The sequence below is a fragment of the Filicampus tigris genome, chromosome 1 (genome assembly GCF_054856515.1).
Source record: "Filicampus tigris isolate MCC_2025a chromosome 1, RoL_Ftig_1.0, whole genome shotgun sequence".
NCBI classification, from domain to species: domain Eukaryota; kingdom Metazoa; phylum Chordata; class Actinopteri; order Syngnathiformes; family Syngnathidae; genus Filicampus; species Filicampus tigris.
Window position 1 is genome coordinate 15,277,532 of NC_141217.1, and position 27,055 is coordinate 15,304,586.

At 41.0% G+C, this 27,055-nt stretch overlaps 2 protein-coding genes across 4 annotated transcripts; both read right to left on the reverse strand.

Annotated features, from left to right (window-relative positions):
• Positions 1-53: 53 nt before the first annotated feature.
• On the reverse strand, positions 54-17,642 carry cttnbp2nlb (CTTNBP2 N-terminal like b). 3 transcript variants are annotated; one of them, XM_086053455.1, is made up of 5 exons: positions 16,994-17,642; positions 13,876-13,974; positions 5,977-6,228; positions 4,815-4,922; positions 54-3,311 (listed from the first exon to the last, which is right to left on the reverse strand). In XM_086053455.1, the coding sequence occupies exons 1-5, from the start codon at positions 16,997-16,999 to the stop codon at positions 2,019-2,021; spliced, it is 1,758 nt and encodes a 585-aa protein (XP_085909581.1). In that variant the 5' UTR covers positions 17,000-17,642; the 3' UTR covers positions 54-2,018. The 3 variants fall into 3 exon arrangements, with proteins under 3 accessions (XP_085909581.1, XP_085909505.1, XP_085909669.1); XM_086053379.1 differs by having other exon boundaries at positions 13,876-13,980; XM_086053543.1 differs by having other exon boundaries at positions 13,876-13,980; positions 16,432-17,642.
• Positions 17,643-17,788: 146 nt separating this feature from the next.
• LOC147152970 (cytochrome P450 3A40-like) lies at positions 17,789-22,896 on the reverse strand. The gene is made up of 13 exons (XM_086053668.1): positions 22,729-22,896; positions 21,877-21,970; positions 21,710-21,762; positions 21,367-21,466; positions 21,161-21,274; positions 20,979-21,067; positions 20,742-20,890; positions 20,524-20,651; positions 20,343-20,421; positions 19,522-19,682; positions 19,220-19,446; positions 18,964-19,126; positions 17,789-18,890 (listed from the first exon to the last, which is right to left on the reverse strand). Exons 1-13 carry the CDS (start codon positions 22,797-22,799, stop codon positions 18,783-18,785), a joined length of 1,536 nt encoding a protein of 511 aa, XP_085909794.1. The 5' UTR covers positions 22,800-22,896; the 3' UTR covers positions 17,789-18,782.
• Between the last annotated feature and the right edge of the window lie 4,159 nt (positions 22,897-27,055).

Consider the following 27,055-nt stretch of genomic DNA (forward strand, 5'->3'; position numbering starts at 1 on the left):
CACAAATGCAAGAATCGTATGGTTGGCATCAGAGTGTGTAAAAAAGACAAGTATTTTGTACACAGCAAGCACAAAGTTGTAGTTTATTTATACTTGTATGTCTTGTTGGCTAAATTATTCAATTATGTAACATCAGGAATTGATCCGATTCCTAATTCATCCTGTTATTATATTTGTGATCGTCTTGAGTTGTGTGAGGGAGATAAATCTCTAGAAGGCCCCTCGGCAGATTTGACTCTCTTCTTGGTTGCAAAGCTAATGTTGCAAACATACAAATGAATCTAAAGCAAATACAGTCTGTTAAAACAACACAAAGTGGACACACAAATGGCTGCAATAGTCAACATGGCGCATCTGTTTTCTATTTGGTTAAAGTTGAAGTTTCCCTGATTACCGGTAACTTTTTTTCCAGTATTGCAGTGTAGTGTCAGTGTACTTCAAGTGCAATCATTTACTTGACTGCATTTGATTTACAGTGTACTATGAAACAGCCTTTAAATAAACAAGTTCACTATCTTTATGGATCGGTGGCAACTACTTGCATTCTAAGAACTACTTTCTCTAATTTTGACCCGTCTATAACTAAAACAGTTTTGGATCAAAGGGTTTTCTCTTATTGTTTCTGACAATGCTGGCTTTTTCAGCATTCAGGTGTAGTGCTTGTGACAGTTCTTAAGTCGATCTCCAGTCTCTTCTGGTTCAAGGCATCCCAAGTGCATTTGCGCTGCTTTCTTTGTGACCATTGTATGGTGATGCCCATCAAGTACAACACATCAGAGAGGGTCAGCTGTCCACGCTGAGAAGCGAACTGGGGTTGTAGCTTCTCAACAGTCTCACAGAGCTTGCTTATAGTTTGCAGTTGCAGTGAGGTAGTGGCTCGCTATGTGAGCAGTGGGTCCCTCCAGGTGGAATGTGTTTTTGCTGAAGTCATCTATGGATGTCCATTATCATCCCTAGAATTTATACTTCAATCTTAGGAATGCACACAGAGAATGGCACCGATCACCGAAGATTCCTTACTCTTGCACTTCATTCAAGTGCCGGCGCCATCCATTCTAGTCTGAACATGCCAATGCTAGCTATCATATATTCTCTGTCTCTCTGCCTGTCTTGTCTGTGCAGTCCTCCAAAGAGGCAGCTGTGCAAAATTATGATGGATTTTACATGACCCAGGCATTGTGGCAAGTAGAAATTGTGTGCATTTTAAAGGGTTTGTCATTACTGATGGGAAAATGAAGCTTCATGAAGAGTTAATCCACCCGTTTTTAGCCATCTCTGGGGGGGCGGCCATTTTGTCACTTATGTTGATTGTAAATGACATCACAACTGCTCAGGGCTCAGGTAACGACCAATCACAGCTCACAGTTTTTCTGAAGCTCAGCCTATTCAGGGCTCAGCATTCGACCAATCATGGCTCAGCTTCAGAAATTAGGTGAGCTGTGATTGATTGTTACCTGATACCTGAGCCCTGAGCAACTGTGATGTCATTTTCAGTTGATAGCAAGTGACAAAATGGCTGCCCCCTGAGATGGCTAAAAACAGGTGGATTTTGCTGCTTAACTCATACTCCACAAACACAATTATAATAAAATGACATGTTGACTAGTGCGGTGCTTTAAACCAAGAGTGCCATCAAGGGGAGTCAAAAATTATCACAAGTGCTTCATGAAGCTTCATTTGTCCATCACGGCCTGTCAGTCTGATGAGGGCATCAACTATCCATTCATTAGCTATACCGCTTATCTTCACAAGGGTCGCGGAGAGTGCTGGAGCCTATCCCAGCTGTCATCGGGCAATAGTGCGGGGTACACCTTGAACTGGTTGCCAGCCAATCGCAGGGCACACAGTGACAAACAAACATCCGCACTCACAATCACACCTAGGGGAAATTTAGAGTGTTCCATCAATTTACCATGCATGTTTTGGAATATGGGAGTACCCGGTACCGGAGTACCCGGAGAAAATGCACGCAGGCACGGGGGGAACATGGAAACTCCACACAGGGAGGCCGGAGGGCATTAACTAGTAGAGGATAAAACCAGGTCAGGTTCTGTTGCTCCTCCTTGTCCGCTGCTGTAGCTCCCTGAAAGCTCGGGAAACAGGCTGGTCCGGGCGGAATGACTTGGGGAGCCAGGAGTCGGACTCATGCCCGGCTTCTTGGGAGGAATTGGAGGAGGATGAGTCCTCTCTGATCGAGGGGTGAGAGGGGAACGGATACCTGGAGATAGCGGCCCAGAAGGTGACCTCCCGCCCGTAGGCGACGCAGTTACATTCCGGTAGTCTGTACCGAACGGAGAGCTGCTCATTGGTACCAGCTTGACACCAGCCTGCTGGCTAGTGAACCGGGACAGCACCTGCGTGACCGTGTTGCGGGCCAGCTGCTTGGCTGCGCTGTGCTCTGGTGGGGGAGGGTTGGAGGAAGTGGTGGGTGAGAGGTCCCTGGGGGAAAGAGGGCCACCGTGCTGTTGCTGCTCCAGCTCCGCCTGGGTTTGGAACTTGTGTCTGGCAGCTTGAAATCGCTGATTGACTCCAGCCTGGTAGGAGGACTGATGGAAACCGGGACCGCTGAAATGTTTGGCCAAAACTGGTGAGGAAATCGGAGAAGAGGAGAGGGAAGAGGAGGCGGTGCTGGAGGGAGAGCAAGGTACAGTCTGAGGATGAGGATGGAGAGGAGAATGTAAGCTTGCTCCTGCCCCGTTTTCCAGCACCCCTGTGTTTTCCGTTCCTCCCCCGTCCTGAGTTGGCTCAGTCTCTTTGACATTATGATGGCCATTGACCTTTAACACCGAGGACGTTTTTCCAGGGACAATTACTTTCCCATCAGGCTCGGTCTGAACGGAGGTGGACACGGCTATCATCTCAGAGGGTGACTCTTTTATCACCATCAGTGCCTCCGTTGGCCCCTCTTTGGACTTGCTGGTTTCAGCCAAACTCTTTTTCAGCTGTTCAAGTTGTCTCCTCAGGTCCTGACTTCTTTCCTCTTCTTTCATAAGCCTGGCTTTCAGTTGCTCATGCTCAGTGGTAAAATCAGAAAGCTTCCTCTTAGATTGAGCCTCAAGCTCTGCTGCCCGACTCTTTTCCTCCTCGACGAGCCCCTGTAGCTTTTCCAGCGCTCCCGTTTCCTCTTGGAGCAGAGTACGGAGCTCTAAAACCTTCCGCGCCTCCTCCTCTGCTCGGCTCCTGGCTTTCTGGAGCTCCAGGCTGAGAGTGGATGAAAGCTGCTGCTGCTGGCTCAGCGACTCCTCTGCCTGGCTCACGGCCTGATCCTGTTCTCTCTCCAATCGCTGCACTGCTGCACGCTCAATTTCAAGCTGGAACGATAAGAGCATTGGTGAGTAAAACGAGGAAGGTTATGGCCACAAGGAGGCAGAATAAGACCAGAATAAGTCCACATACAGCTGGCAGACTCCAGTCATAACCCAGACACCTTTCTATACAGAGCCAGACCGATTATGTCATTTACGTGCGGCCAGCAGGATGATATTTTGCAGCCCCCTACTTGACATAAAAGGTTAATGTTAGTGTGGCCCCCACATGTTTTGCCATATTGTTGCCCTCTATATTTTTTATTTTCTTTTTATTAATCACTTATGAGCTACCATTGCTCAAGCTCATAGCTTGGCATAACATTATACTGAGCTGAGCGATATTGCCTAAAAATAAACCCCCGAAACTCCCACACACATTGAAAAAATCTAAGGATTTTATTTGAGTTTCCACCAGTTTTTAGTGTGTATCAGGGTTTTTTCTTGTGTTGTTGTCATTGTTGGGGTTTTTGTTAGAATTCTTTGAGTGTGCACGGAATCGAGAGCGTCGACTGCTGTACCTACACCCCTTTTTTTGTGGAATATTTGATGCGGCCCAGACACACCCAACTCTATCTCCAGTGACCCCCACATATTTTAAGTTAGAGAAACCTGATTTAGACTAATAATTGCATTTTAACATGCACACATTCTTTGGGATTTACTTTTTTTAATCTATTGATTTATAGCACCTTTTGTGGTCATAGATTATGTAAATCTATATCTTTTGAAATTCAGTTTTGCTTGACTTCCAGTGGTGTGTCCTATTTTTTGCAACAAATTTACGTGTGTACATTGACAAATCTCATTTAAGATCAATGACCCACACTTGTGGGAATATTTTGTGGTAAAGTATGCCATAAAACATATGGCTACTAAAGGTAAAAGCTTTTCTAACAAATCTGTTGGAGTGTCATGCATAATGTATTTTATCACTGTATTTATGAAGAATCAAAGGCTGTCTATTTTGCTTCAACAGCTTGGTGGAGGTAGAAAAAGGACTATATTTACTCAATCAGGAAAGTCTGAGGAAAACTGTGCTGCGCTGTCTTACGTAAGGCCTTAATGTAGAGTCTGACGCTGCGCTCCAGCATGTGTGCTCGAGCTGACCAGACATGTAGATCCATTAGCTCAAGTTTCCTGAAGCCATAAACCCCAGGCAGGACAAGTAAACAATGGCCTCTTCCTCATCTGTTTCCTCTCCAACAACCATGTGCGTGTGCATAATGGTGCCTGTGTATGCTCTTGAACTTTAAAAGCCCTGCCCACCCCACTGAGTTAGACAATGGAGCCCTACTGATGCTTTCCTGCGACCTCCCTGCTTTTTACAGTAAATCGCAGCATTCAGTATGAGGAAAAACAAGCAGGCAAAAAAATAGGAGAAGGAAAGAAGAAAAATAAAAGCAACACGATCTCCTCGGCTCTCCTAGGTCATGTATCAGCAAGTTGAATACTTTGGCACCTTGAACACAAGCGCATCCGTAGCTACGGTATTATGTGGGTCAGCACCTGTTGCAACAGTGCATCTCTTTCTGTTTGCAGTATCAAGGAGAAATTGTCACTCTGTGCAGATACATGGGCATGCCGCAGTTTTTCTTCCGCTAGATCAGCTATCATCTGTCAAACACAGAAACAAGAGACCAATTAATCAAAGCAGAAAAGCACCTGCTTTAAAATGAAAGACCCGAATTTGAGAATTTTTTATTAATTTATCTTTTTGGGGTTTTTTTGCATTGATTTACTTCCAAATCCAATATGACCTTCCTTGAAAGAACACCTACTAGCAATGGGAAAATGAAGCTTTATGAAGCACTTGTGATATTTTTTTTTTATTCCTCGAGATGGTGCTCTTGGTTTAAAGATAAATGCTAGTGCAATGGAAATTCATTACATTTCCACTACATCTTTAAACCAAGAGTGCGATCTAGAGGAGTCAAAAAATGATCACAAGTGCTTCATGAAGCTTCATTTTTCCATCACTAATACCGACCCTGCATAAAACATCCAGATCAATGGAAAAAACACCTGCAAGGAGGTGGTAACAATCCATCCATTTTCTATAACTCTAATCCTCACTAGGGTTGGGTGTGCCTATTCTAGCTGACTTTGGGCGAGAGGCAAAGTTCACCCTGGATGGGTTGCCAGCCAATCACAGAGCACATAAACAAATGAGCATTCACACCGGGTAAGCAAGTTTTATAATGTGGAGGAAGCCTCATCAACTGTGCCGCAGTGATAATAAGTTAACATATTAGACTGACATAGCCTCCCATGATGTTTGATGTTTTACATTTGCCCTGTGAGTGACCAGTCTTGGGAGTACCGCGACTCTCACCCAAAGTCAGCTGGTATAGGCTCCAGCTCACCTGAGACCCAACAAGGATAAGTGCAACCAAAAAAATGGATGGATGGAAAATTCCCATGAACCTGCAAACCTCTGCAAGAACTCATCTAAGCTTTATATCCCTCTAACACTGGGCGCGTTTGGGGAGGGATTTGAGTCCAGTGCCCAAAACATTGAGCTCAAATGCATATTTACACACACAATCAGGCTATTGTACGAGCCTCATTGTGACACTTCCTGTATTTTTGGAATCATCGTCACACGCAAATTGAAGTGCTGCTAGGTGACCGTTTTACAACCTGAAAAAAAAAAGTGTGAATTCATTACCCTTCTGTGTCTGCTCTCAGTCGCTGCCAACTGTCTCATCATCCTTTCCTGCATCCTCTTGCAATGGGCCATGACCAGTTTCAGCACAGCCAGAGGATTTGGGCCCACTCCTTGCCCCTGCAGGTTTGCATGAGACTGGGTGAGTGTGTGTTGGTTCTCTGCTGCTTTGCTGTCCCGTTGCAAGGCCAGAAATGGATCGCTGAGGTCATATTGGCCATAACGCTCTTGGATGAAGGCATCTTTGTGTTGAGCCTAAAGGACACACACAAATGAATCGTTTGACATTTTACTGAAAAACTGGTCAGTGAGCATCTTTCCATATTTTAAGACTTCTTCAAGGAGGAGAGTAATCCAACTTAAGACCAAAACCTGACCAATCAATAAGGTCAAATCGAGTTCATGCTGATATTTCCTATATGTGGTTACAAACAGGGCAGACTATTTTGCACCCCTTCCTAGTGTGTAAACCAACCCCATGGAATTGTCTTTTTTCTTTGATTATTCATAATAGTATTATCCTGCATGTGTTTTAATTTGTGGCGCTCCGTTCGATCTGCCACCTATCGTGATGGTCCGATTTCCATGGACAAAAAGGTGCTGCGGGGAGAACAGTGTCGCCAACCTAATCCCGTACGCACATTCGCACACCCATACCTCGAGCCTGTTTTCCACGTGTCCTGTCATCGTTCGTACACTCGGTCTGTCCATATGTATTTTGTTGGTTGGCCACAGAGGTGGGCTAGGGCGCGCAGAAGGTGCCCACCGTCGGGCCATTTTCCATGCAATAGTCTCGCTTTCCACAAACCTTTCACCAGCATCTGCCTATCATTCACAACTCTCCACTGTCAAACCGAACACCGCCGTTATTTCTGGGTTTTGTAGCGTGGGGCGTCAGCGTGTGACGTCATGGCGAAATACCGTGTTTTTAAGTCAAATAATTGTTTCGTTGTTTTTGAGCAGTCTGAGGGCGCAGGGTTGAATGATTATATTTTTCTATAGTTATGAATATTTTTGTTGGAAATATGTATGTGTTTTGATAAAGAAAACAGTTACTTTGGGAATTAATTGGCTTAGGGGAGGGGCCTAGGGGTTTAAAAGGCAACCAACCTCTGTAGTTGGAATAGTGTGAGCCAGGACTTGCAACAGGGAAGAGCATCAAATTTTCGCATGTAAGAACTAGTTTTTATTTTATTTTATTTATTTTATCACTTTACTTTATGTCTTTATGTGTATAAATAAATTGGAAGATGAACACCGCACCCTTCGGCTATGCCATATTATTTTTGAGGGCTATTTTGCATCCATCACAGTCACACACAGCTCAGACTTTGCAGTCTGCAGCCAACTACAGAGCAGCCTGTGAGCACTATAGCATTCCCACCCCACTGCACAGGCTACAGATCAAACCAGTAACTGAATCATAATGTTCCATGTTGTATGTTACAACTTATGAGTGTGCATTTTCTGTTTCTGTATAGTAAAGGGATGGAAATTTGGATAGGATGTTTTTTTTTAAATCTGATTTATAACTGACATTCCCCATTTCACCTCACCTTTTGTGGAAAACAAAAAAATATATACGCAGATATGTGCTATGTGTCCTTATCCAACTGTGTGTGTGCATATGCGCGTGCATGTGTGATTGTGTGTGTGTGTGTGGGGGGGGGTGCGTGTGTGTGTGTGTGTGTGTGTCGGAAATCAATGCAACGATGTTATTCTAAGTGTGAGCACAAGCAGATGGTCTTTCCCTACAACCAAAACACAAAGGGGTGAGATTATACACCCCTTCCAAAAGCAGATGTTAATTCCTCCCCAGAGACGCAGAGGTGAATGACCAGGCCATGAAATCAAACGGATGTTGATTGTATAGTTATAGTCAATATATTTTACAATCAAAGTAGACATATGCTGTACCCTGCATGCCAAAGAAAAGCAGATGACAAGAAATTAAGTGTGACTTTGCACTAGGTCACAATGACTTGACTTTCTTGAGGACATACAGTCATGCTATCACACATCACTCCAGGCTGTCCTTAAAGGACCCCATCATCCTCCTTCCCAAACACAAATGGAACAAATTCTTCCGCCAATTTATCACCACTTCTCGAAAATCTCGTACTCTGGCAGTCTTTTTCTTCCGCTTGCTCAAAGACTCCTACAATGTAAACACGCGCTCATACACCCTCGGGGCAACAGTAAAGATGCTATATTTGAATCTCTGTCTCTGGCTGAACAAAGAATGTGACCCTCAGAGAAGAGATTAGAAAACTTGCACAAAGACACTGTCTCAAAGCCTTCAGTCCCAGCCATTGTCTCCGTGTCTGACCCATTAGGCTTCATTGTGAGAGCGGGTGCACAATGTCTGTCTTTTTCCTTATTGCGAGTGTGTCTGTGCACTGCATAATATGTTTACCTGTGAGCAAGTTGTTCTGTACTGAACTGAGTAAAACTGCACTGCTTATTTTTCTAGTTCCCTGGGATGCAAAGATCATATTGAGCATGCATGCGGTGCCTTTTTTAAAAATTTTTTTTAAAGAGGGTTCCTTTTTTTTAAGATAGTTGTAATCATAGTAACAGGCTGTGCTTTCTTTTATGAGAATGTTACAAGACTCACTTCTGCGCAGCCATTGACAACAAATATCTTCACATCCAAAACGGGGTAAAGGAACTAATCGAACAGTAATTATGGGCTTTGAATTTTCCTCGCAGGTATGTAAACAGCCCTCGACTCATTCCTGGAATAGATTAGTGACTGGAGTAGGCATGCTACACATTCTTAGGCTGTCTTTTCATCAGCTTGTTTCACATCCGGCAACTAATGTGACATGTGACTGACAGCCTGACCTACACTTGTAGGGATCTGTTGTCAGTCGGTATAACTACCGCCTAAAGGCATAATCACAGCCCTGTGTGAGATGAGATGGGTAACGGAGTCTTGTTTCCCCAGTAGGACCGTGTAAAGACTGTCGAACAATGAAGTCTGCTGCTGGTGTGGTCATTATCACAGAAAACGGTATTATAGTGCAATTCTCCTGTTACGCATATATACAGTCAAGCCTTTCATTTCGCTCCTGAACAATACCGCGGGAGGCATTAACTTATAAATGAGGATGAATGGATCCGGGTGCACCTGTGTGTGTCACTGAGTGCATCTATGCAGATTTCAAGTTTGTGCCAGGCTGCGCAGGGTCATTCGCATAACATTTAGCATTCGTCTTGAGTGTGCCATCTCAAGTCCTTCAGCCTTGCTGTGTAAGCAATCTTTGGGAAATAACATTTTCCTTGTTGAAACATTTAGAAAGAGACAACAGAGCGTCATGACCAGCAAAGCTAAACTCAAATATTGCATTTGTGCAATATGAATTAGGCAGAAAAATCCAACCGTTTTTAACCATCTCTGGGGGCAGCCATTTTGCCTTTAACGCCCACTTGATGTCGACTAAAAATGACCTCACAGTGCCACTGGCGGAGCTAGGATTTTTTTTTTCTTTGGCATATTTCAAGGGGGATAGTGCCCCTGCAGCCTCCCTCTAGCTCCGCCAGTGCACAGTACCTAAATGCGCACATAACATCACAGCTCACCTGTTTTCTGGGTTTGGTCATGTGACATTCGCAAGACTCACTCTGTGTCTGAGAGTGCTCTCTGACGGTCTAGTGAAAGTGGAGCAAATCGTTTTTTCAGTTGGATGTCCATGTTCTGAGTATGTGTGTGTTTCTTCTTGTTTTTTGATGCAACCACAATTCACAGCTGATTTTTCTTTGGTGTTTAAGAGACATTCAGCTTGGGCCAACCAGTTTCCTCATCAATTTGTTGATGACCAGGTCTGGCTGTTGACCGCTGTCTCAGATCTTTTGGCTTTGCTCCAAGCAAATTCCAGGGAGTGCCACTGAACGATTTACTGCCATTTCCACAGGCTACATCCATCCTTGTAGCGTTGACTACTTTTCTATTAGCTTGCTGTTTTGAGACTTCGAATTGTCCATTTACCTCGACTGACACTCCGAGGCAATGCATTTTCGACTTCTAAAGACGTTTGTGATTCTCTTCAGCGGGAAAAGGAGACATCTTGCTTCTAGACTGTTTGCTAATACCTGTCTTGTGCTAACTAGCACGCCGTGCTCATGTTATCATGGGGACATTACAAAAAATGCTGAAAAATGGCCACAGTGGCCTGTATCTATTAAAAACAAACAAACAAAAAAAACAGTCCGACAGATATGTATCCAGTAGTTGTTTCTGCTGGTTTCTTTAGAATAAAAAAATGCTCATCAGCAGAAAAATACAAGCCCTTTAAGAAACAACAAACTTAAGAAAATTGAAGTAGGTTTAGTGGTAGAAATGACAGATTGTCAAAATCCTCACAAGGAAAGTCATATGAGATTTGCCTTATTAAACAGTCTGTGTACACAAGTTAAACAAGTTAAACAATGGTCACATGTTCCAATTTTTAGCTTTATCCAAGAACTGTAATATAGTACAAATGAAAAACGGAAAATGACATACACCGGCCAACCATTACCAGACTGGATTTAAAGACAGGGTCAACATGTCTCCACCCTATTGTTTTGCGCCAAAGCAAATAAAACAAGAGACAGAAATAGAAATTACATCTCCAGTGGATGTTTTTTTGGAGTAGATTTGTGTGCTTGGGGCTTTTGCTATAGCACACAGGCCTCAGACCAATAAAATAACCTCACTTAACCCGAGGGGCCGTACAATGAGACTGCTACTAATTAATGTTTAACTGATTTAGACATTAGCGGTTATCAATGAGGAAGGAAGCAGGCAGACTTTGTTCATTTAAGTAATTATTACTTTCTGAGAAACGTACGGTATAACGCTGGCATCGGGCCGAAACATTTGATTCCTTGCAGTGGAAAGACCATATCAGTTGTAAAACTTCAGGTCAAATTTCAACATCAAATTTCAGGCCATTGTGCTTTACTTTGTCTTGGGTCTTACACTTTCTTGTGCAAACTTGACCAGTTTCTATTATGATGCATTATGTATTGGGTACTGCAAATGTAATTGTTGCAAATGATATGAGTATTTAGTGCTGTCCATAACAAAAACTGCCCAAACAGGCAATGGTCAGGACTTGGAAACATACTGTAAAGACACAAAATTTTGTGACAAAAGAATATAACGACAAAAAAAAAAAAAAAAAAAAAAAGCTGGAGTAATGTGGTGCCAGCATTCTAATCACACAAATCTAAGGTCTTGGGAACCTTGAAAACATTGTTAAATCCATTCTTAGATGCAAAAGAACTCATGATTGAAATCTGATTAAAAAAACAACTCTTGGTTCATGTTTGGTGTTCTCAGTTTAGGTTAGGATGTAGAAATTGTAACAACGTTCGGTAACTAGCAAGAAACAAGAGCACTGCTGCCACGTTCATGTCTTAAACTGGCATTCCTGTAAGGTAACAAGCTCTCTGTGCCATTCATGCCTGACAGATAGACAGATGATATTTGCTTTCCCCATTAGATAAAGACAAGTCAAAAGATAGGCCACTCCCACTGGAATATGACCTGTTTGTGGTGTCTTGTTCTCAGGAATTTTCCCTCAAGTGAAACTGCTTATCCAAGTCCTCTGTGATGGAAACTAAACACAGTCTTTAAAAGGTGCAATGTGGAAAGTCATTAAAGTGGAAGTCAACCCAAACATATTTCTTTCCAGAATATACTCTATGCAAGCCCACGAGTCTAAACACTGCATTCTGATTAATATTGCGTTTGTGGAATGAGAAATCCGCCCGTTTTTACCTAGCTCATTTTGTTCACTTCTGTCGACTGAAGATGACATCAAAGTTGCTCAGGGCTCAGCTTCAGAAAACAGGTGAGCCGTGATCGGTCGTTATTCGAGCCCTGAGCAACTTCAATGTCATTTTCAGTCGACAGAAGTGACAAAATGGCCGCCCCCTGTGATGGCTAAAAGTGGGTCTCCGAGTTTTGCTGCTTAACTTATATTTCACAAACGTAATATTAATCAGAATGCCGGATTTCATCTAGTGGGCCTGCATAGAACATATTCTGGAAAAAATATGTTTGGCTTGACTTCCCTTTAAACAATGAGAAAGGTCACGTGTTGTTTCCAAAGGTGAAATAATCACAATACACAATATTGTCATCCAAAGATGCCTTTGTATTTTGACGGCTTGCAGCTTTTACAATTATTGTAACTTAAGCAGGACACAAATAATTATTGTTTTATACTATTATATACAACAAAAGTGGTGGCCATGAATGAAAGCAAACCACTGTTCGAATATGAGAAGAAAAACAGTTTAATGGAAATTTTTTTGTAGCACCACTAACACTGCCAAAACAGCTATCCTGTATATGCTGAACAGGCCACAGAGGAAAGGACGGAAGTCAGTGATTTTGGAAGACTGTGTACATCCGCCACAGAGTCAACACCCAACCTCTAAACAGCCCACTGGAGACCACTAGTGTGTGTCTGCGTGCGATTGAGCAGATGGGACAAGGGTCATGGTTAATTATGAGAGCTGTCTTGGAATATTGCTGTGTAACATGATTGAGGTGGGGGAAGCTGAAAGGAAGGCGGCAAAGCTTGAAATACAAAGAAAGGACGGACAATAAGATGACAGTCCACTTGCCCAAAGCCCGATTGCTGGCTTGTTTTGAGTTTTTGTCTCGTACCATACATGCATCCAATCTAGGCCACTGACATTTAAGACGCAAATAGCCATGATTAAAATGCTTCAAGACAATTACGCAAGCTTCCTTTGGTGCTTATAACCCCGGTTACATTGGCGTGCTTTCAAGGCATTCAGCAGCATTTAATGGCTCCATCCGAGCATGGAGAAGCTGCTGTGGCCAGAGTGTGAGAAGCAATCACGGGCCCGGAGAGAACCCAAGGGGAGCACCCTCAAACACTGCAAAGTAATGTAGCTGCGGGCCAACCGTGCCGTCGCACTTCAGCATGAATAAATGACCAGCGCAAGGAGGACCAACCGAGCCGACGTGAGGGGAATAGCCCTCAAATGTTCCTGATGTCTACGCAAAGAGATTCAACCTGGGTTCTTATATGTCTTCTACGTGTCTTTTTTCGACCCTTTGGGTTAATATCGCTGTAAAGTGCTTTGGTGTTCTCAGCAGAATCACTCAGTCATCATGAAAATATAGCAGGATAATCCAACTCTGAGGTCTTAACATTTACACACAAGTCATTTTGATCATGTATATTCTATTTTCATAAGCATGCTGAAAATTTTGCACAAATGTCCACCCTGTAATCGTCTGCTCTGTCGGCAAGTTCACATATTTTGCTGTTTGCATGTATATTGTCTGCATGCAGTAGTTATATAAAGAAAGTGTAGGAGACTGACTAATGTGCATTTCTACAAACATAACATTTACGTAGACCGTGAATAGGGTATATGTTCAATGGAAAATCTCAATTTTGCACATTTTTATGTTGGTTGAATGACGAAGTCTCAAAGACAACTTCATGTGATATTTTACTTCTTCGTGATACATTGCCTGTATGAAAACATACTCAAACAAGATCTTATTGGTTGGTGTCATTTTTGCCAGAACTACATTCCTCATGTACAGGCCTTTTTTCCCCATTTCATGCCACATTATTTTCCCCTTTTTTTTTCCCAAACTGTGAACAAATCACTCACTCCCCTCACTGAGAAAACAGCAAAATTGTTGACATTGGTGGAACCCAAATCCTGCACCATTGTCTGTACTCATGCTGTTTCCCCGGTTTCCTGTTGACACATCCCCTCTCAGTTAAGTGATATTCTTTTTGCAAGTGTAATGCTGAGACAGGTTCATTTCGGTCTTTAAACTATAGCCCGAATTGCATTCTCGGACATTCACTGGCAGCGTCTCGAGGGAGAATCGTGTGTTGGTGATGTACTTACCCTAAAGGCATGAATGACCACCTCTTGGGCCTCTAGCTCTCCTTCCAAGATACTGAGGAGTGTCAGCAGCTCTGCTCTACTCAGAGCCTCCACATTCATCTTCCCCTCCAAAAGAAAGAAAGAAGGCACACAAAGCGAGAAACATGCAGTGAAACCTTTTGAAACTGTTGTTCTTGAATCAGAATTTTCTTTATTGGCCTAGTATGTTAAAACATACAAGGAATTTGTCCCCGGTAGTTGGAGCCACTCTAGTATTAAGGCAACAAGACACTATAACAAAATATACTCTTATGGCTACTCTTGCATTCCAAAACAAAAGAAAAAAAACAATTCAAAAAGTCAAGCAGTTTTGCGAGTCACTAAATGAGCACACACTGGGATATTTTGTCGTTTAACAGTGTTCTCTCTGTGGTTGACTTCAAAACAAATCAGCAAATAAAAAGACTTCATTAGCTATTGATCTCGTGTGTTGTGGTTGAGAAACTGTTTCACTCAGAGAACATAATACATACATTAAGGACAGAGTGTCATTAAGCAATATAAAGTGTCCAGTACTGCGGTTTTACTGATACAACAAATTTTCACACAATTTTAGGTTTCTCCGACTCACAAGGTGTTTTGTTGGGCTATAGAATGGAAGTCATTAGCCTAACTACACGTTAAGTTGCTACAGAACAGAGGGCAATTTTTTTTCACCCCCTTTCCCAATTTGCTCATTTTATGATGGTTATTCTTCATCATCTAAATTTCAGTTGCCTCATTTTTATTTAGCATATGAATCTGTCTGATTATTTTCAGTTCCTAATCTCAAGAGTGCATAATTAGGAATGTGAAATGTCTGTCTGTCTGCTAGGCCATGGGAAAACTCTCAGGTCAGGTCCTATGTGATGGGAAAACGAAGCTTCATGAAGCACATGTGATATTTTTTACTTCTCTAGATGTTACTCTTGGTTTAAAGATAAAGCCTGTGCCTGGTGCAATATAAATGTATTAAATTTCCACTACATCTTTAAACCTACATCATCTAGAGGAGTAAAAAAAAAATAAAAATGCTTCATGAAGCTTCATTTGTCCATCACTACAAAAAGGGTAGGCCAAAGACACCTAAAAATGTTAGAAAGAAGAAATGTTAATTACCGTAGGTGTTTTATGTATTCCTGTGTAGTCATTGTAATATTTATTAATGGACAGGCTGCCTAGAATGGAGCTCATGCAATGTGTCAGGCATTCCGGGAATTTAAAGGCATGTTGAGCGGTCGAATGTCAGTTTCACCACACATAGTTAAGATCACAGTTGCCTTGACATTAAAATATGCCTCTGATGTCATTTTTCTTCAGAACTACAATCCACACTTGTGTCATCCTTGCCACCACAACCTCTTGTTGTAATTAGGTAGCAACACACAAGTAAGAGTCTGTCATTTGTTACAGTGCACAACTGGCAAAAAAAGAAAAAAGAAATAGCCTTCAAATTAAGGAAATGAAGAATAAAAATCATAATTATATGGAATTAGGGAAATTGGATTTTGTTCTCAGCCCAAGCCTTTACATGTTCTCTGGCTGCTTTGGTTGCTTTTCTGCACCGCGACTTCAGCCCACAATCCAAAAGCGTGCTGTGAAAATTAATTGAAGAATTGACCAAAAATTTGACCATGGTTGACGGTAAATGGTTGTTTGTCTATATGTGCTCTGTGATAAGTTGTAGAAGATGGATGGATAGATGGATAGATGGATGGATGGATGGATGGATGGATGGAATTTGTCATCTCACTTGTTCTTAACTCAGATTTTTTTCCCTTTATCATAATGTTGGAGAAAACTGGGCCAGGTGTCTTGTCAGTTTTGAAATTTGACACTATGGGAATTTCCAATTCATTTTTGAGACTGTTGTTTCTTTTGTAATCTTTGGCTTAGTTTTGTTTCATTTGTGTGCGACCTCTTTGTTTTGTTTTTCTGATTGGTATACATTTTTGACCTTGCATGTTACTATTAAATTTTGATTCTGAATTCAGAAATATTCAATTCTTACGGAATCACATGGCACATGTGATGGCACATTAATAACATAATACAAAATAGGTAAAATGCTATTCTATATCATACAAATACTTTTATTTGGCATTAAAAAAGGCATATTAAAACTTCTGACTTTCACTGAAATCTCACCTGATTATGTTGTAGTGGTGCAACAAAAAGAAATTCACACACATAGATTGCAACTGCCCACTCACACTTGATTTCAATTTCACTAAGATTTATGCTTCCAAGTGTCTCCTCACAGTCTGTAGCCTCTGTAAAGTGAGTGCACTTGAGTGTTGTCTGTCAAATTCCTCAGTTTATCCTGTGGCTCAACTGGCTGAAATGCCAAAAAGGAAAATGATTTCCAACAGGAGTTTTCAAGGTTTTTGGGTGAAGTAACGCTCAGATATTTGCATAGATGTAAATTATACTTGCTCCAGGCCCCTCACTGCTAACAGTGTTAACCAGTTGTTACTTTCTCACTAAGTATTCATTTAGGGAGGCTATAGTCAATGTGGGCCAGTTTTGCCTTGTCACCTGATACTTGTCGCTCAACTTCAATGAAGAACCATTCCTACATTCCAGGGATGCCCACACCATGGGAGTCAACACTCAAGAATAAATATGAATCCCACTCCAAAACTTGCAAGGATTCAAGAATCAGTCCTATTAAATCTAAAGATGGTCTGAACGTGTTTTTTTGCATTTTCCCACCATCCTGGCAGAGACCAGGAAAGACAAGACGATATCATTTCCAGGGTGCGTTCAAAGCAATAAATGATTACGGTTGCTCTGGAGCATGGAAACACTCACATTCACTTTAATGTGTGAAACACAACAGGAGCATGAAATTACAATGAGCGATGATTGCAGGATCAATGCTGCATCGATATTTCCTTGGTGCTTACTTCTATTAACCAGAAAATGAACTATACATGATAACTAAGAATAACAGCCTTTATTGAAACAATTGCACTCAACAATTAATGAAATCCACTGAGCGTTGATAGGTCACGCCACAAACCTTGTTCAAAACACCAGGTAAATGAGTTATAAGAAATGGAAAGCATTAATAAACAGCCCTCTGGTTTATCCATACCTTCATACACTCTCGTCTCCCACGCGTCAATAAACCACAAATCCAGAAATTGTTGCTGCTGAAACGGTTGGCTCGGAGCAGTCCGCTGTCAAAAGGCGCTCCTACTCCCAAACCAAACAACAGACAGTCACCGATTCATGACCGCAGCCAATAAGCAGACATGCTTCCTCATAATCTGGCCAATGGCGGCCACGTTCCTCGTTAAGGGGGCGGGATAAAGGCGTTCTCGTTTTGTTGAGATAAAGCTCTTTGTTTCAGACCCGTGTAGTGTTCTGTTCGTCCGGGCTCCCGCCCAGTGTTTACATCCATTTGGATGATTCCTCACATTACAAAATGTAATATAATGTAAAAACCGTTCAATGATGCGACAGATTATGGCAACAATGATTCATCAAGGATCCACATAGGCACTATGTAACTTTCAAATTAAGAGAATCATCAGCATTATTACAAGAATAAAAGAAAACATTAGGCTCACCTAAATCAATTGTATCTAAATGTGTGCTTTTTTTCCCCCTGCCTTTGGCTAAAATAGGTGATCACATTACATCTCTCTAGTTGGCTCAATCAAAACAAACGATCTTTGTATTTGATATACTGCAGGTATACTGTACTGAATGTGGCACCTTGGGGCGCACATGAATTTAACTCAAACGATTGCCTAGGGGTTATTACATATTCAAACTGACCAAAGCTTTATGAATACTGACCCAGAATCTTAAATGCTTACTGCTAGAACAGTCATTTTAAAAATGTGGCCCGAGGGTTCCCTCTAGTGACACAAGGGAGACTGGATTAAATGTGCAAACTGTGTTTAATACAAGTACAATACATACTGTATACAGTTGCTTTTATTTCGGTACATGTTTTATTACACTTATGTGCCATACTTATTTAAGCAGTTTATTTTATTATTTTTTTATTTTTTCAAATGTAAGTGCAGTTTTAATGTTCAAACTGTGCATTCTTTTTCAGTGGATTATGATATAAAAGCACTGAAAACAGTGAAGAGGCATTTAAGAGATCAAATGAGGCGTCAAGGGAGGGAAACTATGTGTATGTATGTCAGCTAAGACAAACAGAATAGCATTCAGTATTGTTTTACTTTCTCACAGAACAAATCCACTTCTGGTATAGGTGTTAATGAAATGCATATCAATTGTTTGTTTGTTTGTTTGTTTGTTTTGTCGTTATCATGTTGTTGTTCATTATTATTATCATGGAAGCAAAATAGTGACATAAATTAATTGACTTCTTCCCATTCCTTTTTGATAATGAAAAACAATATGGGTTTCATTGTCTACTGGAGGTTGTTTGCTTTTTTTTTCTTGTTGAAAATAAATGTCCCAAACCAAAATGCGACATCCATTTGCTCTAATACGAGATGTTGTGGTACAGCCACCCTGAATTCCATTCTGTTGGCAGCGTATTCCATTTGTGTGCAGCATAACAGCTGATTGCTGCTTCGCCATGTTTGCTTTGAATTATGGGCGCCACAAATTGACTTGAGTCTGCAGACCTCAGAGCCCTACTGAGTTCATATTCCAATAGCATTTATTTAATGCATTTTGGACCGAAACCATTCAGTGATTTTTAGATCAGTAGGAGAACTAGTCTATTCTCTAGCTGACTGGGAGCCAGTGTAAATACTTTGGAATTGGAGAGATATTGAGAGTTAAGATGTCGGAAAGGACAATTTGGGCTCTAAGTATCACATCGTTTGCTGAAATTTGAATTCAAAGTGCATCGGACATAATGGCAATAAAGAGACATTTCATTAATTGATTAATCAAATTTCTCTTGAATTACAATCTGTTGCGGCCGTTCTTGGCACAAGTTTCACTTTGATGGGATTCTTGGGTGTTGTAAATCCCTCGTTTGACAACTCCATCGGAATCTAGGAGAATAAAAACAAAAAAAAGTCCAAATCAAAAACACATTACAGCTTCAAAATGAAATTGTTGACTCACGTCAGTTTCTTTGCAGGTGACAAAGCTGAATTGCTGCAAGATCTCCACTAAGGCCAATTTCATCATCAGGAGAGCAAATCGCATGCCGATGCAGTTCCTTGGCCCTGCTCCAAATGGCATGAAGGCGTACGGATCTATGTTGTCTTTGTTCTCTTTGCTGAACCTAAAAAAAAAAAGGACGACAAATTCCCACCCAGGCTAGTTGCCAATGATAAGGCTGCGATGAATTTCCCTCCCTTGCCATTCATTCTCATACCTTTCAGGTTTGAAAGCGTCCGGTTCAGGCCACAAAGCGGGGTCACGGTGGAGAGCGAAAATTGGTACCATGACAACAGTTCCCTTAGGGATGGTCACACCACTGACTTCCACAGATGTCTTAGCTACCCTTTCCAGTCGGTTTGCGATGGGGTACAGCCTCGATGACTCGTTCAACACCATATCCAGGTACTCCATCTGCAACAGGTCGTCATAGCTTGGCCGAACCTAAATGGATATAAAGTGCAGTTGCTGGAAACCAAACTAATTGATGACAAGATATGGAAAAGTTGAAGAAGCGACCTTGTCCGGTAATGTTTCATCAATCTCGTCTTGCAAGGCCTTCTGGATGTGAGGGTGAGTTGCTAGGTTGTAGGCTAAGAAGCACAGTGAGCTGCTGCTTGTTTCATACCCGGCAAAGATGAATATCATGGCCTGAGAGAGGATTTCGTTATCAGTCAGACCTGCGACACAAATGCAACGTGATCAAATACAATACAAATAACAGCATGCAAATCATTTCAAGATTGTTGATTATATCTGTTAATTTCTTTGAAGGAGGCCCAAAATTTCAGGTTGACTTAATCTGAGTGCAACTTAAACTAAAATGAAAACAAAAGACAAGAGCATGTTAATGTCATCCCACACTATATTGAGGTTCATTTATTAGGGTTTTTTTTTTTTATTTTTTTTTATGATGATGATGGGAAATTGATGCGTCAATGAAGTACTTGTGATATTTTTCACTCCTCTAGATGGTGCTCTTGGTTTAAAGATAAAGGCTAGTGCAATGCAAATTTATGGAATTTACGGTATGGGGCTGCAGGTTTACTCAACTGCATATCTACGGTAATCCATAACAGGTGGTATGGATGGAGGCAGGATTGAAACATTTGCTGGTACTCTTTCAATTACAGGATGGAATGGGTACTGTCGTATATTCTCGATCGGAAAATAATCGCTGGGGGGCGGTGGCCGTATATGCTCGACTACAATTATTTAATGTATTTATTTATTACAAGTCCCGGTAACAAATGACCTGCGGCCTGGTACTAGCCGGCGGACCAGTTATTGGGGACCACTGTTTTAATGTATGTGCTGTATGTGTTTTTTCCCACCACTACCTTTCTGGTTGTTTGCATTTTCTTTGCTGGATTCTGAAGTCTGAGAATCCACCATCAGCTGCATGAAATCTACTCGGTTCTGTCAGGCAAGAGAAGCATTTTGGTTTAACGGAAAGAAAGTGAATTCTAAATATTATAGAAATTTGTAATGACCAAATTGACCATCTCTTGACTAGCTCACTTTTTTACTGTTTTTGTTTCGATCGGATTTGATGGTCTGCAGGAAGTTGAAGAAGAAAGTCAACACATCAGCAGGGAAGAAAGACACGTCCAGCTTCTCCATTAGTGGCCGCATAAATGGAAAGAGAACTGAGATCAGAAGGAAAAGGATTAACTGTTAAAAAAAAAAAGGGGGCCAAAGGGACATGAAAGAGACACTTGTAACAGTGTGGCACCTACCAATAAGCAAAAGCATAGGATTCAAAAAGTCAAACTTGGCCATTTTCCTAATGTTTGCCACAAATGGATCAGCGGGATGGTTAATGGAGTCAATGTCTACACTGAAAGCAGTGCTGGTCACAACATCCATACTGTAAGGTCCAAATACTCTGCAAAAACATTGTACATCGCCATATGATTCACTGTCATGAGAACCTCATTTTCAATCGACTGCATTACAAAACAATCCCATCTCACTCTTTGACGTCAATGACCTCATCGGCATCTACTTTCCTCTGAAGACTCTTGATCAAAGTACTAGAATGCTGTAGCATTATTGAATACATCTGCAAAAAATATATGATAAACAATTCAATAGCTACACAATGGTAAGAAAACAAATATCACTCATGCAAGAAAAAAAAAATACAGTTTTTGACCTCTTTCAGTCGCCCACTTGTGAATGATGGCGAGAGTACGCTGCGAATCCTCTTCCAATCCTCATCTTCTACTATTGACACAGCGTTCCTTAAAGGTCCATTTAGGCCCAGATCCTAAAAACACCAACACACAAAATGAGCGAATTAGTTGTTTTTGTGTCGTGGTGTTCTACTACAATTTATGTTTAACTCGATTGTCTTCTTACCCGTCTGTTGGTGAAGACAGAATAACATTCCTTAACCAAGATGGTTTTGATCATAGCTGTGTCCATAATAGCCATGATAGGCTGTCTGCCGTCATACAACCTTACAGCAAACATTAAAGAACATTAAGTAAGAAGCTTCATGAAGCACAGATCATTTTTGCCTCCTCTTGATGGCACTCTTGATTTAAAGATGCAGTGGAAATTTAATAACTTCCCATTGCACTCGCCTTTATCTGTAAACCAAGAGCACCATCTGAGGAATTCAAAAATAACACGAAGCTTCATTTTCACATCATGAGTATCACTTATATAAACACACATACTTGCCTATATATACACTCACCCCCATACTTTTCCATACTTTTGAAAACATTGTACATCAAAATTATGGATGCCCTAATGGAAAATGGGGGGGCGGGGGGGGGGGGGGGGTGGTAGAGGGACGGGGGGAAGTTATATGTCAAAGATAGCCAAACATTTAGTCACATTATGTGGCTGAATATAGCTTACCTGCCGGTAATTCAGAAATGTCCCAATAAAAGGCAATGGTTTGGGACCTTTGATTCCTAGTTTCTTGAAAAAGCCATAAGGGGCATTTCCATATCTGGAGATTAAAAAAAGAATTTGAATTAAAAAAATATATATATATGTCATGTCATGTCATGTCATCTTCCAAACCGCTTATCCCGTAAAGGGTCGCGGAGAGTTGCTGGAGCCTATCCCAGCCGTCAATGGGCGAAGGCAGACTACACCCCGAACTGGTCGCCAGCCAGTCGCAGGGCACACATAGACACTGTCACTGAGCGGGAATCGATCCCACGCTGCCCGCACACAACTCAGGCGTGTGTACCACTACACTATCAGTGGACAAAAAAAATAAATAAATAAATAAATATATATATATATATATATATATATATATATATATATATATATATATATATATATATATATATATATACATACACATCAAATTCAAATCCAACTGCTGTTACAAGGAAATACATTTCATTTGAACAACATTTGAAAGTGTGAATTCAAGTCACCTTCTCACAATCTAGTTTTAGTAAAGTGTACTTTTAATAACTTGTAATTAGGTAATTTGCTATGATTCACTTTAGGGAGTGGCTGTATTTTTATTTCATGAAACCAATGTCCAGAGTCAACATTTGTGTGAAGTAAAAGATGTTTCCTTTGTGCTGATAAGTCTAGTTTTTAAGGAAACCACTGAGACTGGTTATAATGGCATGTGTATTTTGTATGCATTGTCCCACACACTAAGTCAGTTTTGGTCAAGAATTACTTCTGGCATTAAATGTGTAACTTTTTAGTTACAAGTAAACATATCTGAACTTGACTTACAGTGCCAGTAGAGCGATGACGATTGCTATTAAAGCCCATGTCTCGATGGAAAAATACATGAAAGAGCCCATCTTGTCCCTTCAAGTCCTGTCAACAATGTCCGTTCAGGTTGTGGCACGTAAAACTCCTTCAGTGGTGTTCCTGTCGAAAAACCTGCTCTTATGCAACATACCACAACCATCAGCCCAGTGCGACCAGAGCCTGGGGAGGTGTGGCGCAATTCTTGCATAATACTCTTTTGTTCAAACAAAATGATTCATGATAAAGGCTGACCAGATCCAGAAAATGGAAGATAATATTGAAACTTGCATAGAGATTGCACTTGGGAAGAGTAATTAATATAAATCTAAAAAATGTTAAATATGACTTTGAGTTTTTGCCCCCCCAAAATACTGTATGTTCTTTAGATGAAATGTAATACACACTTTTTATTTTGATAGTAGTTATTGGTATTTAATCATCTGCCAATTAAATGTTTAATATTTCATTAATGTAGTTCTTCTACTTGAATGGTATAAGTAGCACTGATAGGACCTTGAAATTGTATTCTTTTTTTTGTGCTATATAGTGTGGTGGTTAACACCACTGCCTACCATGCTCAAGTCAATTTCTATTCAGTCAACCTTATCATGAGCGTGACTAAACTATACTATAAGTTGATTCATTGTATATAAAGAAATAAAGTGCCTTGTTTACTGAACTTTGACCGGCTATTACTCAGTTCTTTCAGCCTGATTGGACTTCTTGCTACCTTGCAATCTAGAGCTAAAGTCAAAACGTCATCACTGCATATTTCAGATCCACCTTACTGTGTTTATGACTTGTGTCAAAGATCGGTAATGCTGATGTCATCCTCACTGTTGAAAGGTACACCTGTTTCACTGTCACTGTTCCATGGAACGCATACACTTTCAAAACCCTTAAAATGATTTGCATTTTATTTTTTTTAGTCCATTTAATTCACTTTCTATAGCGCTTATCTTTATGTGTTAGGTTCACAGCAAGTGAACCGGAGCCGAAAGTGAACCGGAGCCAGAGGCGCTTAAACAGGGCTGGCAAGTCAGGCAATTCATGTTGAAGGGGTCTCCGAGGGACGGCTGACATTGGCCCATATCAATGACAAACACTGCAACAGCAACGTGACTGCCTGCAACTCCCGTGGAGGGCCCCTTACTAGCTGTTGCTTGCTTCTGGGCCTAGTCCGGTCCTGCCAATTCCTAATTATGTCATGTCATGTCATCTTCCAAACCGCTTATCCTATACAGGGTCGCGGGGAGTTGCTGGAGCCTAACCCAGCCCAATTCCTAATTAATCTTAATTAATTAATTCCTCCTGTTAACATGTGTTGTCAAAGGCTAAAATACCGCCTTCATTTACTAGGCTACATACAGTATTAGTGGTCCAAAGTGGACACCTCACAAGTGTCTAGTGTCTACCGTTAATATTGATCAAAATTGAATGCGGTGTGTTTACCAAGCGTGTCAGATTTAAAATCTGCTCGTTTTGACATCTGACAGCATTAAAAAAAAGACCCTAATACACAAAAAATGAATATACAGCATTTAGAAATGTAATTCTTCTGTACAAGCGTTACAAAGTTGGTGTACACTGAGGTTCCGTCTAATGAAATTAATTTTAGATTCCCCAGTGTGTGTTGAATTAAGAAACATTTTGATAACCTTGAAACTGTGAAATTATATGTGCCAGAATTGTGTATTGGATATTTTATGCGGCAATGGTGACAATGTTCAAAAGAGGTCTTGGAACCATCCTGTCAAGTGTTTGTGTTCATACCATAAAATGACTACATGTTGTTTGGACCCTGAACACTGACACGTCCATGTAGTTATTGCTGTTATTTTTAGATGAGAGGACATTAAGTGACGTGCAATACCATCTGGACTGCCAGTGTGTCCTCCAGCTGTTTGCTGATAAACATTAATGGTCCTGCTAATTAAGGATGGGCGCCTGAATTCTTTCGTCGGGGGAGTTGGTGTGGTGACATTGGAAGGGGCATCTTTCTGATGATGGCCACTTTGAATTACGGAAGAATGCCTCCCACTCTAAGAGACATTCTTTTTTTATTTTTGTCAATTTATACATCAATTATCTCACAATTGTAAAACATGGAGGAGGCTCCTGCTGCGACCTCCTCGTTGCCTGACGGAATGTCACCTTCAAGTGCATTCAAATTGCTCTTCATTTGGAAGAAGAAGATGATGTCATGCGTCACAATGGGTAGAAGTGAAAATTGAGGCATGATCATTAGTGTAATAAAAACATTAAGGCTATCTTTTCAGCTGATTGACAGGAGTGCGTTGTATAAAATGATAAGGCCTCTTATCGTCGATTTCATTACATATTTAGCCAACTAATTAGTTGTTATGCAACTTTTTGGGGAGGCTAATAATGCTGTAATTGATTATGAAGCATTACATGAATATATTACAGTACCATCCATCACTCGAACGGTCAGGTATTTAATCACCAACAGAGGGCAGTATAGCGCAACATTTGTGATAATGCAGCAGGTTGTTGATGGAGCTCCAACTTCGACTGGCTTGCAGAGGGAATCTTGTCCTCTTTTTCTCTAAAGGTCATCCAATACGGTGTGAAATTGATTCTACAGTGCATCCACAATCCCAATTAGCTCACATTAAGGAAGTGAAATGAAATTGCAATCCATGTTGCATATATTTTCCAGTTCTCTTTGCAAGAGGGCGCTTTTGCAAAGTCCTTCAGAGCAACACAAAGGGACAGTCAGCTGTTCATAGGTGAAACTTGATGGAGTGAAGTCAACATGTCAAGGGGGTTGTGACTTTTTCTGGTTTAGAGAGAAAGGTAAAAGCGAAGGAAACATGTGAAAACACAATAAATCAAGTGTAAAAACCTTAAGTTCAAAACAAAAGGCCTCTCTAAAGTGGTGCCCTGAAATGCGAGTTTAATTCGTTCAGTGGTTATGCTTGTAACTCAAAACAGTTGGACCTCAAATCATCATTTCCCATTGAAATGAATGGAAATGGGATTTTTCTTTTCCGGTCTTCCCCCAAAAAAACAACAAAAAATGATATGTGAGGGCCAATAGTGTTCCAAAACATTATATTTGATCAAAATATCCAGTAATGACAAAATTAAACAAAATTCAAAATAATGATATCCTTTTTTTTATTTACTTCAACTGAATGCTGCTCCTTCTGGTGTGTCTGGTGTGCCTGCCTTGGCCACCTGGGGGCAGTACAAAACAGCAAGGTGAGATGGAAAACTGTTCATCGAGGTGTTATGAATCCCACTGGAGTTCTAGGCAGACTTGACTGGATGCAGCAGCCAATCAGATTGCAGCGGGCCTGTCCTGCCTAGAAACCAAGTCAGATTCATAATAACTCTTGATTGATATGTTGCAACCCCTCTCTCGGCTCATCATTACAGCACTTATATAAATCGCTCTATGCAGAGGATAATTAATATACAGTATGACTATGAGCACTGTAATACTGTCTGTCTACATGTTGCTGCACCACTGTGTGCTCAATCCATTGCTTAAATGGTTAAACCAATGTAACATTGATGCTAATTAGCATTAGTATGAAGATAGCAGACTGAATGGCTAAGATGTGGTTGTTTTAAATTGTCTTTCTTTTATGTTTAATTTGACAGTAAACAGCTTTATTGCATCTTTTTTGACGAACTGTTCAATGTTTGTTGAATTGAGATCACTGCCGCATACAGTGCTCGTATTTCAAGTCTGCGCTTGAAGCCAAAGATACGTCAAATAAACCAGTCACTCGTATCTCAAGGCATCAATATTTGTAGTTGCGCATACAAGAGAGACACTGAAACTGTACCGATCTCATTGAACTGCTATTGGATTGATTAATATCAATACCAATGTTGGTATGGATCTTTGGATCAATACGCTCACCAAAGCAGTTATGGAGATGGATAATGGCTGTCAAGCTGGTGCAGTGCATCTTTGCACAGCAGCAGGTAAAGTGAACCTAAAAACCTCCAAACCCCCACCCCGGGGAGCTGAGTAATGTGACTTTGTCCTCACTGTGCTACTGCAAAGTCACAACCCTGCATCATTGTGATGCTACACAATATAGCTCCCCCATATACTGTTCCACAAATTTTATTTCGACATTGGAATGAGAATCAGACTGAGCTTTTTTATTTTCCCACTGTTAAGTGATAAAACTGAAGGGCGAACGGGAGGTTGAGAGATGGAAATGCTCCACTTTTAAGGATGGAGACACTGAGGCTGTCTCTGCAAGTGCGTAACGTTTACTTGTTCAATGCCAACTTTGTTGTCCAATCCATCCCATTAAGT